The 18714-nt window shown below is 39.0% G+C and overlaps 1 protein-coding gene across 1 annotated transcript in view; it reads left to right on the top strand.

Annotated features, from left to right (window-relative positions):
* Positions 1-18714, top strand: part of LOC100931991 (mesothelin-like protein) — a 57023-nt gene that overhangs the window by 18727 nt on the left and 19582 nt on the right. The window contains exons 12-17 of the mRNA XM_023497783.2: positions 2964-3019; positions 11515-11635; positions 13606-13691; positions 14437-14563; positions 15160-15350; positions 18238-18328. Of these exons, the coding sequence (XP_023353551.2) occupies positions 2964-3019; positions 11515-11635; positions 13606-13691; positions 14437-14563; positions 15160-15350; positions 18238-18328 (672 nt within the window). The remainder of the gene's footprint in view (positions 1-2963; positions 3020-11514; positions 11636-13605; positions 13692-14436; positions 14564-15159; positions 15351-18237; positions 18329-18714) is intronic.

The raw sequence follows: 18714 nt of genomic DNA, 5'->3' as shown, positions 1-18714 counted from the left end.
TCTGGAAGTGACCTTGGGAGCCATCAGGTTCAACTCCCTTAATTTTATAGATAAGAAAGGTTAACCTAGGGAGGCTAAGTGATTTTGTCTAAAGCCATACTGGTAGTAAATGTCAGAGGTTGAATTTGAACCCAGATATCAGTATTCTTTCCACTTATATAATTCTAGTCTACTTCTTTCCTTTTTACAAATAAAGACACTGAATCACAGGGCTAGGAAAGCTCTAATGCCATCATGAGTCGGTGGCAGAGCTAAGGGAAGAATCCAGGTTTTTTAATTTCCCCTTTTAGGTCTCTCTGCACTAAACCAAGTCGACTCTCAGTAAAATAAAAATGATAACAACAGTAATAACCCTCGCTCACACTTCTTAGTTGATTTAAAGTTTAACAAAGTGCTTTCCTGGTTGATGTGCGGCCCTCCTTTACAGGGTAGGAAATCCTGACAGAGGGGCACATATAAATCACATAGGTTTGAAGCACCAGAGTTCAGGTCCAAACCCAGTGCTCTTGACCTTCCCGTAGGGTCCATCTCTCTCAGATGTAGGGCCGGGATGATGAATTGAAGATCAGTTTTGACCCAGCCAATGGGAGAAGGGAAGAAGTGAAGATATAGAGTTCCCTCTTTCCATGATTTTGGAACTTAACTTATATGGGGCCTTCGTTTCCTCCTCTATACAATGAGGAAGCTGAGTTAAATGGCCTTTGAGACCAAGTTCTTTTAAGTTTTAGGGCATCTCTGCCCCAGGAACTCTGAGAACCATGTTAAAAGGTAATTGTGAAATATTTAACTAAGTAAATTAACTGACAACAAAACATAGATGATGCTATTGTGTGGTTTTCTAAGCCGAGAGGAATGCTGCTGGGATCCATGTGCATGGTTTAGGGGCTCCCATTTCTATTTTCTCAGTAATGACTTAGTAAACACAAGAGTGATGTTCTCTCTGGACCCATGACAAGACTGCCCTCTGCTTGAGGGTGGAGGGCTGCATTGTCCTAGACCCCCTGAGGGGTGGATGAGGGGAGAAGGAAAGAAGGTTGCTTTCCTTCCAGTCCTTTTGCTTCTTTCCTCCTGGCCCTCAGTCTTGTTGAGGCAGATCCTCTGGGTCCCCAGGGATGCCTGGAGTGCTGAAGAAGTGATTTACTAAATGGTCCCCGAGGGGCCCCAACGAGATAAGGGAGCTCCCCAAAGGGTGCTGTGTCCCGGCTGACGCAGCGGAGTTTCTATGGCAGGTCATGTGGGTCTGAGGCCTGGCTGCAGGGCTGCCTGAGCCAATCTTGCACAAGCCTACAGACCGAGGTGCAATAGCATTACCGAGGTTCAAGGAGAGGAGGGGTACCCTGGAGCTTTCCTGGAGCAGAGATGAGCACTCACAGTCCCAGGGACTTAGCTCAGCTCCACACAGGTAACGAGTCACCATTCACACAGATTCTAACCCAGCATCTCCAAATCCAGGCCACCTTGGGAGCAGCGGGAGAAATGGCTGAGACCCTTCTCCATGAGGGATAACACCTTGATCCTTCTCTGTGAGGACAGATAATTATTGACTGCCCTCCAGGGCGGCATTGAGGCACAGGCCCTTCAAGGGGGAATCCCCCTTATGGAAAAGGATCAAGGAGTAATCTTCAGATGCCCACTTGTTCATAAATCTCCACCTGTGGGGAAAAGAGAGGTAGAACCTTATGGAGAAGGTTTGGGGGATTGTCCTAAATGGAAACGCATCAGGGAGCAATCCCTCTGGACTAAGGTCAGGGAAGCGCATGCTATCCATGGAACAAAGTGAGGTAATTTTCCTTAAAGAAGAAGGGTCAAGGGGTAGCTAGATGGCTGGATAGTTCTGAATGGAGAAGCAGCCCTGAAGTCAGGAGAACCTGTCTTAGAATCTGAATTCACATAACACTTAGATAGGAGAATGTGAATTCATATAACACGTAACGTTAGATACTTAACACTTCCTAGCTGTGTGACCCTGGGCAAGTCACATCATTTAACCCCAATTGCCTCAGAGAATAAATAAATGACTAAATAATTTAAAAAAAAAAAAAAAAGAGAAGGGTCAGGAAGCCACTTCCAAAGAAAGAAGTGAATAACTATTTATTTCCCGTGGACAAGAAAGAAGGACCAGACGATCATTTCCTTCTTCATAAAGGAGCCATCTTTTTATCCTTTACCATGAAAGGCAGACCCCCTGACCCTTTTCCATAGAGGACAGTTCACTGACTCTTCTCCATGAAAGACCACACACTGATCCTTCTCCATGACCGGCAATCCATTCATCTTTTTCCATAAGAGATCATTCATTGATCTTTCTCCATGTTGGACAGCTCCCCTTTCCCTATGGTAGGATGTGGTGGGATCTTGTTGATACTTCTCCATGGGGATGGCCTTCTGATTTTTCTCTGTGGCAGATAATTCCTTGACCCTTTTCTATGTCCTGTTAGTGAGAAGGGAGAGAGATTCCATTAGTGATCTTTCAGTCCACAACACATAATGAGTGTTTATTGTTTACAAAACCCTACCTTGTACAAAGGGGTAGCAGATAAGAGAAATAAAAAAGAAAAGTCTGAGATCAGGGCATAAGGGACTCCCTGTCCTATGGAAGGAAGCAGCATATATATATATATATATATATATATATATATATATATATATATATAAGTTGGACAGAAAGAAACGTGCTCAGAACACTACGGGAGACCATAAAGCGTCCTGGAAAAATGAGGTGATGGAGTGACTAGGTTGAGTGGGACCAAGGAAGGATTCCCAAAGTAAGTGAGATTTTTAGGGTGAGCACTGAGGGGAAACGGCCCACCTGACCTCAAGGTGCATGGGGTCCTGGGTAGCTACAGCTACTACTTAGAAAGAAGTCCTGTCTTTCTTCATGTCTGGGTTTCGTTCCAGGTTACGTAGTGCCCCGGGGCCTTGTCCTTCTTATGTCTCTGACTGCACACTGCTCTTCTCCTCAGGCCTCAGGCTTCTTCCAGCAAGGGCTGGCCTCCAGCGTGGGCAGCCAAGTGGCCCGGTGAGTACCCCATTACGATCGAACCTCGACACTCCCCAGACGTGCCCTGGGAAAAGGAATAGGCTGGGCTGGATGTGGCCCTCAGAACTAGGAAGTTTTGAAGGGCAGGGCCAGGATGAACTTGGATAAAGCCCCCAAGTTAAGGCAAGGGTCCCCAAGGTCAGGGCCAAGCCGGACAAGACAAAGCCTGGGTGCTCCCTGCTAGGTAGGGCATGAAGCAATTGAATCTAGATTCTCTCTGATAAGGATGAAATCAGTGTTTTTCTTTGGATGATTCAATGAAAGAGACATAGACGTCAGCAACCCAGGGAGAGGAAGAGAAAGGGAAAACCCCAGGGGAGCAATTAGTTGTTTGTGAGTTTGATAGAAACAGTCCCTTGGGAGAGAGACCATCTGGTTCCATAGGTGGGGATGAACTTCAGGCCAATGAGGAAAGTAAAAAAGAGGAACCCAAAGGATTCTATACTGGCTCATTCAAACTCAGGGATGTTGCACCAGATGGGCAGGAAGTCAGAGTCACAGAACCCTGGACCTTAGAGATGATGTGGTCCAGTCTCACTCATTGACTGGGGGGAGAGAATGATAATGGGGGATAATGTATGGCAGAGGACAAATAATTTGACCAGATCCATGCAGCTGGGATGGAGACAGGACTTGAACCCAGGTATCCAACTCCAAAGCTAGTGCTGTTTCTATTGAACCATTGGAATCAGGTGGGTGTGTGAGCATCGTGATGGAATGGACAAGGCTTTGGGGATGATATGGAGGCGTTGTTATAAATAACTCCTCCTTGAAGAGCCCTTGGTCTAAATAAAAAGACAGTTCTATGTATCAAAAACTCATTTCCTGAGTACACACAAAGTAGATGACAAGTCATCTTAGAGAAGGTTACTTTCTCCTGGGCGCTTTTATATATACCTGGAGGTCCTGACGATGTGGTAGACGGTAGCTACCACTAAACGAGAGGCTCTTTCTCCCTTGGTGTGTCAGAGCATTTAGCTCACAACCCAGTAATTATTTCTCTACTCTTCAAAATACTAGTGGATTTAAAGCTAATTATCCCCATTTCCTCCAATGCTTCATTATAGTGTGTGCTAATCCTGGGTTCTCAAAGGCTATGCTGAGGAAATGAGAGCTCTGGCCGTTTTTGCCATCCTGGAAATTACCTCTGGCAAGAGACTGTGTCTGCTTTCTGAGGACCAGTCAGCCTGGCTCAGTATGGATAGGCTCACCCTTACTTAATGGCCACTTGCCGATAAATTCTGTGGCTACTCCAACCCAGAAAACAGAGATAAAGGCGAAATGTTTGGTCCTGGGCAGTCTCCTTCCATTTCTACAGCAAAGGTAGAAGAGATTCATAGTTTATAGGTCACTGATAAACAAAGTGAGCTGCTGGTACTCTAAATGTGAAATCTTTGTCCAGTGACCAATAAGTGGGCATATTATTGAAGGAAGTTAATTATAACAAGGTCGGCATTCTCACTATAGATGCATTCATAAAAAAGGAAAGTTGCAGCTGGACGGAAAAGGATGGCACACAGATTTCTCTTAGAGAGACAGATAAAAAGGTTGGCAGGCTTGGTTTTTATCCTATATCCAAAGGCATAAGATATTTCATGAGTCATCTTGTATTGCAGTAGTCAGGATAAATATTTTCTAATAGACAAACATGAAAATAACTGTAGCTTATGCAACATCTCTTCCAGGGAGGAGTTTCATAATGCCCTCCAAATGAAATCAGCATATCCTTAGATCCTCCATGGTTTCAATCCTAAAGTAGGCATATGTGAGGGCAGCAAAAAATGTGTTGGGAAATAGGCTTCAGCACTAAGGTCAAAGATTGTAAACTACCGAGAGGCTCGTGTTCATACAGCATTAATACTCCCATCAAGAAAAATAATTGGGAGATGCTGAACAGGTCAAGCAATTAGATTATCAAAAAAAACTGAAATTGATTGGATTTTAATTGCAATTTTGCAATAATTAATATTGATTGGGAGTCATTTCTGAATGATCTATGTAGAGTCAATTTACCAACTTTGTAAAGATAAGAATTAATATAAAACTTAGAAAAAAGAATAAATATAAGAAAAATTGTGATGTGCAATTCTACCCTAACTTAGAATTATTGATGCCAAAATGGATGGCAGAAAAGGCATTGATACTGATTAAAACAATTCTGTGTCATTGCTAAAGCTATCTTAGCCAGTAAATATTTTATCAATCTGAGATATGTGAAAGGCCAGAACAAAACAAGTTCTAAATATAAATAGAATATAAACTCTTTTGTGAAATTTTACAGAGAAGGCCAGTGGAAGATTCTGAACAATATTGCTTCAATAAGTGATGATAAACAATAGAAGGAAAACCAGAAATTTTGGTGAGAGATCCAATTAAGCAAAGTCATCCCAAGAGCATTTAAGGGTGTACCTGAAAGGACAACAGACAAAACTGGAAGGCTAGGCAACAGTGTTTATAACAAATTCTTTTCATCATAAAGGGCAGAGAAACCACTACAATTTGGATTCTGATCACAATCTTGTATTTGTTATACAAGAACAAGGTTTTAATTTAGGAAAACAAAGATGGAAAAAGCAACTAGATGTTATATAGAAGAGATCTGTGCTGAAAGAAGTACAATGTCAAGGACGTTGAGAGACTGATAGTCAACACGGGATGATAATAAAGGCATGAGGAAAAAAACACCTCAGATTTTATTATTATCCAAAAAAGAACTTCAGTAACTATCAACCGGCTTCTTGCTTTCTTATATAAAATTTTTATGAAAATAATCCATGTACGCATCAAGAATGTTCTGTATCAGATGGGAATAGGCAAGTGTTTGCAAATATGTAGATCACATCTTTACAATCACACAAGTGTTTGAAAGGTAAATACAAGATCCCTCTGAGCTTTGTTGATCAGAAAAAAAGAATTTAGTTGGATGAGATAAAATACCATCTTAAAGATTCTCCAACAAGGTGCCTCCCATATCAGAGTCAAAATTACATGAGATTTCTTGAGAAATAAATGACAGAGATAAGCTAATTATCAAGCCTCTTAATAAAAACAAATAAAAGGAGATAGATTGTGTCCAATAAAAATATTCACCACAATCAGAGCAGTGACATTAAACTCAAATTGAAACTGGGGGCATTTAACAATACATAAAGATCCCTGAAGGTCACATATTGACTTAGAAAATACATATTAACATTATCTGTATTCTATTTTTAAATTTATTTTGTTATATGTTTTCCAATTGCATTTCAAATAGATTCTCTCCTAAATTTCTTAAAGGGATGAAATCCATCAGACACTCCTTTTTTTCCCCTTTTGGATCCATGCTATTAGCATCACATCCCAGAACATGACTTCTCCTCCAAATAATATCCCGTGATAATTCAAAAGAGTTGTACTTACTATTCACATAGGAAAGACTGAGGAGACGAAAAATGCTTGTTGTCTGGGCTATAATTTGCAATCAGATGAACAACCTATGGAACTTTATGTATTTTTCTTGGACAGACATTTCAATGAATGAGTTGGGTCTAGAATTGAAGGGGAGGAAGAGAGAGGAGGGATTACCTTTGAGCATCTGTAAAATGATTTTAATGATCACATTTCCCCTGAAATAAAGACTCCCTATCAATAGCCTAACAGTACCCAATATACTTCTGGCAATGTTGTATAATTGCAAGTCATGGATGAAGAATATCCAGCAGGCAAAGGAGGAGCACATGGTGGATGTGAATAGGTCATAAAGTATTATAAACAGGAAGTTACAAAGTAGACATGGAATAAGGATGCTCACAAACAAATACAATTGTAAAAGAAAATGAATCAAGCTGTCATCTCTAAAAGACAACTAGTGGTCATTCTGTGCACCATCAACCCCAGGATGGCCCCAGCATGTTGAATTAACATTAATTAATTAACATGAATTAACAAGTTATTTGACCACATATTCTCCCTATGGGAGGATATATATTGGGTACCACAATATAAGCAGGTTGTGATCTTTATCTTTAAAGGTAGCATAATAGTGCAATGGATAGAACTTTGGATTTTGAATCAGGAAGAAATGAGTTCAAATCCAACCTCAATTATTTTCCTTTATAGGATTATGCTCAGCTTCTTAGACTAAGTTAATCTAGGTTATAAACTTACAGGAATATTTCCATTTTTATAATATTACATTCCAAAATCTGTTCTTATTTATAATGAGTCCTTCCAGCTCTTGCACAAACCTAACTTTAGTTTGTGAGACTTGTACTAATTCTTTCTCAAAGTTTACAGTATTTTTTCTTTGATACGGGAGTAAAAAATTTTGGCTTAAGACATTCCTGAGGCTCTTCCTCTTCACATTCCTTTTAAGAGGTGATCGGTGGATTCTATTTTTATCTTGCCCTGTAGTTCTGATAGATTTGGACAATTTTCATTGATGATTTCTTGAAATATAATGTTCATCTTTTTTATATACCAAATATATATTTTTATATAAAATGTACATATAAATTATAACTTTCAGAGAGTCCAGTGATTCTTAAATTTTCTCTCTTTCTCCTGTTTCCCAGATAAATTTTAAAAATATTTGATATCTTATGTTTTATTCTGTTTTTTTAATCTTTTACTTTTTTTCTAATATTGTTGTCTTATAGAGTAATTGATTTCTGCTTGTTCTATTCAAGTTTTCAAGGACTTCATGTCTTTGGAAATTTTGCCACTTTCTCTTCAGAACTATTTAATCTTTTCCCAATTTTTTCCTCCAATAGTTTTATTTCATTTTTTATCTCTTACTTTATTTCATGTAGGTATTCATATATTCCTTATGGAAAGTATATTTACTTTGAGGATGTGCTTCAGATTATTAGTTATTCTTTCCTTTTGGGCAGTATCTCTAAATTTATGATGAATTTTGGTGCTAGCAAAAGGGTTTTTTTTGGTTATTTTTGTTTTTAATTTATCTCTTCAGTTTTAGTACTTGAATTGTGTCTTTCTGCCAGAATCAGACTGTTTCCAGCTATACTTTTGGGTAGTGTGACTTTATATCACTTAAATTTCACTTTCCCAAAGAGCTATTCTTTATAATATTTTTAAAGAAAAAAGCTGATTAGTGCATTAGACATTTTTGTTAACATATTAGACATAGGTTCTATACCTGTGGAACCTCTTATCTTTGTAAATAGAAGATGAGATGTATTCTCTCAGTTAAGTGATTCAGTGGATGGTGGTCCTGGCCTGGAGTCAGGAAATCAAGAAATCAAAGTTCAAATCCAGCTTCAGATACTTACTAGTTATGTGATTCTGGGCAAGTCACCTACTTCATATTTGTCTCATTTCCTTATCTATCTTATAGATGAGGATAACAATAGCACCTCCCTTTCAGGGATGATTAAATGATATAATAATTTTAAAGCACTTATCACAGTGTGGTGAATAGTAAATGATAGCTATTATTCTCATATCTCTTCTTTTTTTTTTCTTAGACCAACTTTTTAAATAGTATTTTATTTTTCCAAATACATGCAAAGAAAGTTTTCAACATTCATCTGTGTTCCAAATTTTCCTTCCTTTCTCTCTCCTTTTCCTCTCCTTCCCAAGACAGCAAGCAATCCGATATAGGTTAAATGTGCAATTCTTCTAAACATGCTGTGCAAGAAAATTCAGATCAAAAGGGGAAAAAACATGAGAAAGGAAAAAACCAAACAAACAAACATCAACCAAAGAAGGTGAAAATACTAATACATATCTCTTCTATAGGGTCAAGTTGCTCATCTTTTATCGTTCTGTGGTTACTTTTCCCATTTATATTATTGTAATCATTACATATATTGTTTTCTTGACTACTCTTCTTCAATTTGTGATCAGTTCACGTAAGGTTTTCCTTGCTTCTCTCTAATCAGAATATTCCTTATTTCTGACAACACAGGAATATTCTATTATATTCATGTAGCCCAACTCATTTAGCTATTCCTCCATTTCCAATTCTTCGCTACAACAAAAATGCTGCTCTAAGTAGTTTGATATTTATGGGAAACTATCTAAAACCTCCTTGGGGTATATGACTAAGAGTAAATCTCTAGGTCTGTCACTTAACACATTGCCCAGCACATAGTAGGAACTTTAAAAATGAAGCTGACTGAGTCAAAGGATATGGACGTTTCATTCACTTTATTTGCACAGTTCTAAACTGTTTTCCAGAATGGTTATACTAATTCACGCTCCACCATTTAATGTGCCAGACTTTCCATAATTCCTCTAACATGTACTATTCTCATCTCATACCATCTTTGTCAATTTGCTGAGTGTGAGGTGAAATTTCTGGGTTGTTTTGGTTTGTGTTTCTCTTATTAGATTTGGAATATCCCTCCCCATGGTTGTTAATGGCTTGCAATTCTTTTGACAATTCAAAATTTTTTTTTGACAACTGCAACTTTTGACAACTATGTGTTCTCATCCTGAGACTACTTATCTATTAGGGAATGTCTTTTTTGACCACTGATTTTTAATTTAACAAGTCATTTACCAGCAAGACATATTGGAAAGAGCCCTGGAGTGTGTAGAAGTCAGCTGACCCACCTTCTGGTTCTGTTTTTCTCATTGTTTCATTCCAACCTTGGGCAAACCATTTAATTTAACCATTCTCCCTGGGCCTTCATTTTTTTTTTTGAGTGAAAAATAAAGAGATTGTACTAGATGATCTCTAAAGTTTCTTCCAGTTCTTAAATCTGTAATTCTATTATGTAAACATGCTTTAAAAAAAATCTCTATTGGTCTCCCAGAAATATTTTTAAATTCCTTAAAAATTAAATGTTATGTGTAAAAATGTTTGTGGCAGCCTTTTTCATAGTGGCAAGAAAATGGAAACTGAGTGGATGGCTATCAGTTGGAGAATGGCTGAATAAGTCATGGTATATGAATGTTATGGAATATTATTGTTCTATAAGAAATGATCAGAAGGATGATTTTAGAGAGGCCTGGAGAGACTTACATGAGCTGATGCTAAATGAAATGAGCAGAACCAGGAGATCATTGTACACGGCAATATCAATATTATATGATGATCAATTCTGATGAATGGACTTTTTCCAACAATGAGATGATTAAGACCAGCTCCAATGATCTTGTAATAAAAAGAGCCATCTACATCCAGAGATAGGACTGTGGGAACTGAGGATGGCTCACAACATTCTCACTCTTTTTGATGTTGTTTCCTTGCATTTTGTTTTCTTACTCATTTTCTTTTCTTTTTAATCTGATTTTTCTTGTACAACAAGAGAATCATATAAAAATGTTTACACATATTGGATTAAACATATATTTTAACATGTAGAACATGTTGGATTGCTTACTATCTAGGGGAGAGGGTGGAATAAGGAAAGGAAAATTTGAAACACAAGGCTATGCAAGGGTCAATGTTGAAAAATTATCTGTGCATATGTTTTGAAAATAAAAAGCTTTAAAATAATTTTTTTAAATCTTAGTTAATAAAATATTATTTCTCTAAAAAATGTTAATAAATACTATTTCTCCAGATATTTTTCTCCTTTCTAGACATTTCCCTTTGGAAATTAGGAAGAATAAAGGCTAGAGCCTTCTTTGGAAGCTAAACGTTAGGTTTTCTTTCATGACATGGCTTATATGTTTTGCATAATCACACATATATAATCCATATCAAACTAATTGCCTTCTCAAGGGCAGGAAGGGAAAGAGAGAATTTAGAGTTCAAAAATTTTTTAAATAATGCTAAAATTGTTTTACATGTAATTGAGAAAAAATAAAATATTTTCTTAAAAAAAGAAACCAAACTTGATTGATTGATTGGGATGATTGAGTTCCCATTCTCTGGGTGATTAGTGACTTTACCCACCTAGGGACAATATCTTCCCTTTTGAAATTCAAGGTTCATATATTGCTCAGAGAAAGGAATTCTTTTTAAGAGGAAATAGTTCAAGAAAAAACTGAATAGTCACTCTTCTAGAATGTTAGCCCTAAATTGAATTTTAATATATTATGATCTTTTTTCCATTTTCATTTCCATTCCCAATCAATGTTAACTTGAGATAGTCATGTTGAAAGGCAAGGAGAACTGTACAATTTGGATTCTCTGTAAGCTAGAAATGCCTTGGATATAAATTAATATTAAATTTAATGACTTGAACCTAAATTGAAGAGTATATTTCTTCAATGCCGTTAATTTGGTTTTTTGTGATCTTCAAAGAAAGAATACCAGAACTATTCCCTATTTGTGTGTCTCATCTCTTCTTTTTTGAGAAATTGTACTTTTGTCTAACTTGTATCTCTCACACTTAGAGCTCCAAATCCTTTCTTCTTGCTTCACCCATAGATGAACAGTGAAAAGAACAGTGGTTGATCTGTGGAATTGCTCTCACTCTTTGCTGCCTTTGCTGACTGTGATGGAATTCATCCTCAAACTTTCTCTTCTTTGGTCTTCCTGATCCCAATGACCCTAATTGTGTTTTTTGTCTTAGCCTTTCTGCCTCCATCTTACAAGGTTTCCAGTGCCAGGAGGTCAGCCAACTACCCCGGGCTCAGTTTTCTTCCCTTGTTAGGGAAGTGCAGAAGCAGAAGGCCATCTTAAATGTCAGACAGGTAGGCAGAGCCACTCTCGTAGATGGATCGGGGTTACATTTGCATATGTTTAATATATATTCTGCATTTAAAATTTATATAATCTGCTTGTGACAACACAACTTTGCTCTCTATACCTAATTATCTCCAAGTTAATTGGATTCATTTTATAAATTATTTTCCTTTCCCCTTTTTTTTCTTTTCCTCTACTCCTGCACATGGGAAATAATCTTGTTGAATGCTTAGCAAATTTAATTCTTGCTGTTCTGAATCCCTTATGCTGTTCTCACGGTGTTCAAGAAGAGGGTTGGTGGGGATTCAACATGCACCCCAGCTGAGAGAGGAAAATGGGATGAGAAATCCATCCTTTTATGAGTGAGGAGCCCTTTGGACTAAGCTATGTCCCCTTCCCTGTTATGAAAGGATATAAGAGGTAATTGTCAATGGCTGGTTGTTAATCACAGACCCTCAGACAGAATGATGGAACAGCCTGCCCAAATTAAGATGCGCCAGATAAAGAATATTCAGCTAAAGGAGTGTCACATAATATGTGTTTGGGTAATAACATGGCCTATTTAGGAATGATATACCCAGGTAATAGTGTCCTAGGATATGTACAATCAATCAACAAGCATTATTAAATACCCACTATGTGTCAGGTGCTGAGAATACAAATACAAAAATCAGCCAGTCCTTGTCATTGAGGAATTTACATCTATTTGGTCAGAGTTCTTAACTTGGGATCTACAAACTCCTATGGAGTCTTTGAATAGATTTCAGAGCATCAGTGAATTTAGATGAGAAAAAGATTACAGTTTTCATTTCACTAATCTCTAAAAAAATTTAAATTTTTCTTCATTTATGTAAAAAACATTATTCTGAGAAGGGACCTACAAGCTTCACACATGGACCCAAAAGGTCCATGACATCAAGAAGATGAAGGAGAATACGACACGTTCACAGATATTTATATACAATATAAATTTATATACAAAATAAATATATAATATACAATATAAATAAATACAATTTATATATAATAAAAATGTGAGACCAGCCAGATTTGAACTTGGGAAAATGAGTCTTCCAGACTTCAGGCTCAGTGCTTTACTTTACCACCTAGCTACGCCCAGGTAATATATTTAGGCAAAGGTTTAATAGTGCCAATTAAGTGTGATCTTAGGGAGATATATGCCAAATAATATGTTAATGGCAAAGGTATTATATCCAGGTATCAATGTAGCCAGGCAATTGTGTGCCACATCTGTGTTAATAACGTGGTACGCACTTACCTGAGGTGAATAATGCATTCATGGTAAAAGTGCTAGGTAACACGCATTCAGTGTGCCAGCCTGGATTGTGCCAGATGCTATGTGCTCAGGCAATGTACACCAGGTAATGAGCTCACCCGTGTTATGCAATGTGTTCAGGTAATGACATGGCCAGGTAATATGTACCTCAGGTAGAGATGTGCCAAGGAATATTCTCAGGTTTCAAGCTAAGATCCTATGAGGCAAGGTCCCTGGGCATCAGGCTGGGCCAAGTTTCCTTTCCAGGGGGCCACTGGCTGCTAAGTGCTAAAAAAAAAAAGGCTGTTTTTTTCTGGCTCACTTCCCCTTCAAATCTGGGGCTGGGACACCCCGCCTGCTCCCTCCTTGCTCCCAGTGCTCTGCTGGGATCCCTGAGCTCCCAGAAGGATGAAGAGTTAGCTAGGGAAGCTCCACATAGAGTCTGTCCCCTTAGATGTTGCTCTCCCCAGCCTAGCCGGCCCAAACAGGCCAGATTTTGGTGACCCCCCGCTTTGGGCAGATGAGAGGGGGAGTGATTTATCCGACTACTGAGAAACAGATTTGGGGCTAAAACCCCTGCAGCCCTGGTCTGGCGCTCCTGCTCATTAGGGGCAGGCTAGAGTCGGGATTTGTTCATACACTTTGGTGGATATGGAGTGGCTACATCTGTCCCCCTACCCACTGCTTATTTCTCTCTTCTAGCTGAGTTGTATGGCAAACCTCCTGGCTCTCCATAACTTGACAAATGACTTTGCTGACTATCCGCCGGATCTGCTGCTCTTCTATGAGTGAGTGTCCTCTGATCAGTTTAATAATAATAATATCAATAGCATTTATATAAAGTTTTATGATCTACAAAGCATTTTACAATAACCCTATAAGGTGAGTGCTATCATTATCCTTATTTTATAGATGGGGAAACTGAGGCAAACAGTGGTTATTTGACAGCTAGTAAATGTCTGAAGTAGGATTTGAATTCTAGTCTTCCTGACTCCAAGTTTAACACTACATCTGTTGCATCTAATGAGAACTTAACCAAATTACCCATGGATGGATGAAGTATTAAGAGAGGGTCAAAATGAAATATTTCCCAGTCTTTCCCCACAATTATCTCTTACCTACCTATAACAGTGTTTAAAATGCTTCCATTCTGTTATGTTACGTATTTAGACAGTTCCTCTTTGGAACAGAAAAGGAATAGAGTCATAAAATCATAAATTTCCAGGGCTGGAAGACAGCTCAGAAATTATCTAATTTCATCTCCCTAATGATCTCCCTAATGGAAAATAACCAAGTCTCTAATGGAACTCTCCCAGTAATGGAAAGCTCATTGTCTTCCACACTTGGGTGTGAGACCTAAGCAAACTTTGCCATAAACTTTTTATCAACGAAGCTCTTTCTGTGTTTCGATATTCCTAGGACACAGCTTCCCCCCAGCCCAGATTCTCCTGTGTGGGCTAGATAGGGGAGAGAGGAAGAAGGGGAAAACTTTGGACTTGTGTGACCACTCACAATGATTTTCATTTCTGACAGCCTGAGGCACGTGGACAAAGCCAAATGCCGGGAGTTCATCAGCAGAGCCTCCCAGGGGAACCTTACCCTCCTGTCTGGACTGTCAGCTCAGAAGAAGGAGCTATTGAACATGTCCCTGACCTGTCTGGTACAGACATTTCTCCCCTTTAGGTGGGAGGAAGGGGGAAATAAAGGCTGACAAAGGGCAAAAATTGCATGGTGATGGGAAGGAAAGAGAATTGTAATGAGAAACCATGACTGCAGCCAAAAGAGTCCTGGGCCAGGGTCAGAGAATCTGAATTCTAGCCCTGGCTCAGCCACTGACTTGCAATGTGATCCCTGAACCTTAATTATTGTATTTGTGGAATTTTAGAGTTGGAAAGGACTTGAGAGGTCATCTAGTTTATTTGACAGAGGAGGAAACTGAGGTTCAGAGAAGAAATGTGTCATTGATATTATTAGGGCAGAAGATGCAGAGTATGTATCTCCCCCCTCCAGAAACTTCAGTGACTTTCCATTGCCCTCAGGGTAATATTCAAATTCTTCTGTTCGAAATTTCAGAACCTTCCAAAGCCTGCCTCCTGCCTACCTTTCCAGGATGATTACGCATTATTTCCCCTGCTGTACTCTATGTTTCAGCTGAATTAGCCCCGTGGGTGTTCCCCATACATGACATTCGTGCCTTTGTACAGGCTAAGCCCAGAAAAACTCATTCCTCTGTTTACACTCCTTTTGACTTTGCAGGGAAATCCTGGTACCAATCTGAGCAAAGAGGACCTGAGCTCTTTGGGTGGCTTGGTCTGTGACATGGAGCCGGCGGTCATCCTGGAGTCAGACCCCCACATCCTGGACAACCTGAAGCGCTGCTCCCAGCTGACAGCAGGACAGCGGGATGCCCTCAATGCTCTCCTTCGCAGCGGGGCCACATGGCTGGGGTAGGTTCCCAGTTACGGTCTGCTTTAGAGCACCCACTTAGCAAACAGCAGTGGGCTATGTGGCCGTCTCTCTCCAGGCCCCTATTTCTTGTTCTGTATAATTAGAAAGTCGGTGCCAAAATCCTTTCTATCTCTGACCTTCTGTGACTCTCTCAGGACAAATCAGAAGTGTGCCAAGGGACACAGGGATGTGAAACTTAGCTGATTCATTGAACATCGGTGGTTTTATGGTTGGTTATCCCAGTAGTTAGAGCAGGGAGTCTTAAGCTTGTACCCATCCCCTGCCCAGGGGGCTCTGTGGATAGATATTATGGAGTCTATGAAACTGGATATTTATTTCAAATAATTATATATGTCATAATATATAATTATATATTATATACCAACGAGTTCCTTTGTAATTCTGGGTATTTTTTATACATTTAAAAACATTATTCTGAAAAGGGGTATACCAGAGTACCAAAGGGGTCCACGATATATATGCAAAGGATTAAGAATCTTGGGTTAGTGTGTTGATAATAATGAATCCAAAGCCAAGACTTGATCCTGATGTGGTCCTTTATGTTTCACTCTGTTCTCCAATCCCAGATCAAACCATAATGGTCCCAAGAATGAGCCCTAACTCCATTCTTAGACTCACACCTGAACTTCTACAAATGCCTATAATTGGACACAAGAGTGTATAAACTGCAAATGTGGCTATTTTAATGCAGTCTGTACTTACCTCTAGGAACACTCCTCATTCCCTTCTCCCCTCCTCCTCATCTCACTTCCCTCAGCCATCATCCCCACTATCTCCTCCTTCACTGTTGTCTTCTATGGAAAAGTGATCCTTCTCCTCACGAAGGTCATCCTGTCTGCATGCACCTGGGATGCTGCTCCATCCCACCTTCTCCAGTAGATCCCTACACCCTCTTTGGTGATTTCTACCTCCTTACTGCTTTCCTGATGGCTTATGTCTCCTCCATCCTTAAAAACGGTCTCTTGATCCAACTATTCCTGCTATATATCTTCTCCCTTTTGTGACTGAACTCATTGTCCATAATTAGGACTCCTATCTCCTCTCTTCCAAACCGTCTTAAACCCAGTTTCCAGGCTTCAAATGAAACTGCCCTCCCTGAAGTTAACAGTTATTTTGATAACCTTTAATTTTATTGATCATTGCCTTCCCTTAGGTACTCATTCCTTCTCTTCTAGTTCTTCTCCTACCTATATGGTGGCCCCTTAGTTTAGAGGGGGAGGAAACTGAAAAATTTGACTTAGCTGTATCTTAAGGAGAAAACTCATTGGACAATTTCCAAATTTTTGCCTCACCTGGAGAGAGATCAGCAAGCTACAGAAACTCTGGCACGCTCTTCCATTTAGTCATTCACTTATTCATTCAGCAGATTTCTATTGAGGGCCTCCAATATGCTCAGGTCTATGTAAGCCCCTGAGAGGGTACATTAGATGTCACATTCCCTTTTTATCTTTCAGGAACTTAGGGTCTAACTGGAGATTTGACTAAGTGATCTCTGAGGTCTCTTCCAATTTGGAGGTTCTGGGATTTTGAGTTTGGGCTCCATTCAGGGCTACCCTAGGTCCTGGCCATGTTTTGGTCACATAACAATGCTACATTTAAGAGTATTACTATCTTTTCTGCAAATACCAAATTTCCCTCTTAGGAACAGTAAAAGCCCTTAGGGCTTTATCTTTTGCAAAATTCTCAACTTTCATAAGTTTCTAATCCTCAAACTGAGGCCCAAAGCTCCTTGATCTTCCTAATCCAGTGACCTGTTTGACTCTGGGTTCAGAGATGTGCTGGACCCAATTCCTAATTACTGTCCTCTTTTTTCTTCTATTACTACAACCAGGTTTTCTCTGCCTGCTTACTTCTATCTGCTGCATATTCCACACCACATAATTATTTTAAATATATATTTTAAAAGTAAAAGAGAATGCATTTATTCCTTTCACATTATAGCAATTAGGGTCCCTGAGCCCCTGCAACCTGGAAAATCCACATAAAAATTTTTGGCCCTCCCTTTTGTACCAGAGGAAATCTAAATTATTAAGGTATTAAAAGATATAATATGTTGATATTATACAATACTATTATTATGGTGTTAAAAGATAAAATGTTAGTATTATACAATAATATATATTATTCATTTCTGAGTTTTTAAACTTTCTGTGTCAAATGCAGCTTCCACAAAAAATTTCCCATTTAATTTCTTACATTGATCCCATGATATATCAAAACCACAATGAGAAAAGTCATGATGTGGAAGGGATAACTGTACAGTAATTCAGAAGTAATATGCCTAACAACATGAAAAAGAAAGCTACCTAGTTCTAGAATGGATGGACAATAATTAATTTTCTAAGTTATCCTCCCCGAACTCAGTTTCCTGTGTTCTCCTCTAGATTGCTGGTTCCTCTGTCATGTTCTCCAACGTCAGACAAGACTAGCACTTATTATCCAAATAAGCCCTTATGGTTTAGGATTAGCCAAACTCAGATACCCTGGTCAGAGCTCTTTAGTCCAGTCTTCGATCACAGGCTCATTTTCAGTCATTTAAGGAGCCTTCGGATCACATGACAAATTTGGAGTACTGCCCACCTTCTTACTGAAACAATGAGTTAATTAATTTTCCCTTGCTCTGCTCATAGGAACCAAAAAAGGAATACAAAGTAGGTGCAGGGTCCCTATCACCTCAAAAATACTGAATAATTCAACGTATCACATAGGTCACCTATAAAGCTCACAAAAATCAAGCTATTTCCTTATACTTCATGTTCCTGCACCAATTGCCTCCAACTAACATAAGAGCCCAGGACCCACAGTCAAAGGAACTTCCCTCCTCAAATCCCCCATGCCTTTCTTTGTTTTCTCTTTATGATGCAGGGCTCCTGGATCCTGGAATCTTCACAGACTTTGGAGTCTTGGACCTCTGGCATTTTACATCAACTCCTCTCTGTGGAAGATGGTGAATGAGGTAAGGTCCCTAAGGAGGATGGTAGCTGGGCATGGGACGCTGGCTGAGAATAAGAGACTGCCTAACCTATGAGAAAAAGTTTTAGAATTCCTTGTGTCCCTCAAAACTCTGCTCAAGCAGCACCTATTACACCTCTTACCTTTCTTGATCCTTCTCGATGCTGGTGCTTCTCTTCCCACTTTATCTTGCAATATGTGTATATATGTATATATTTACATATATATCTCCCTCAGCAGTATATAAGCTCCTTAAGGGCAGGAAATATTTTGGTTTTTTTATCTTTGCGTCTCCATTACTTAGCACTGGCACATAATAAGTATTTAATAATAAGTATTTAATAAGTGGTTATTGAGTGATTGATTCACTCTGGCCACTGATGAATTAAC

The sequence above is a fragment of the Sarcophilus harrisii genome, chromosome 1, assembly GCF_902635505.1.
Source record: "Sarcophilus harrisii chromosome 1, mSarHar1.11, whole genome shotgun sequence".
NCBI lineage: Eukaryota > Metazoa > Chordata > Mammalia > Dasyuromorphia > Dasyuridae > Sarcophilus > Sarcophilus harrisii.
This window is presented reverse-complemented; position numbering and strand designations above follow the sequence as displayed.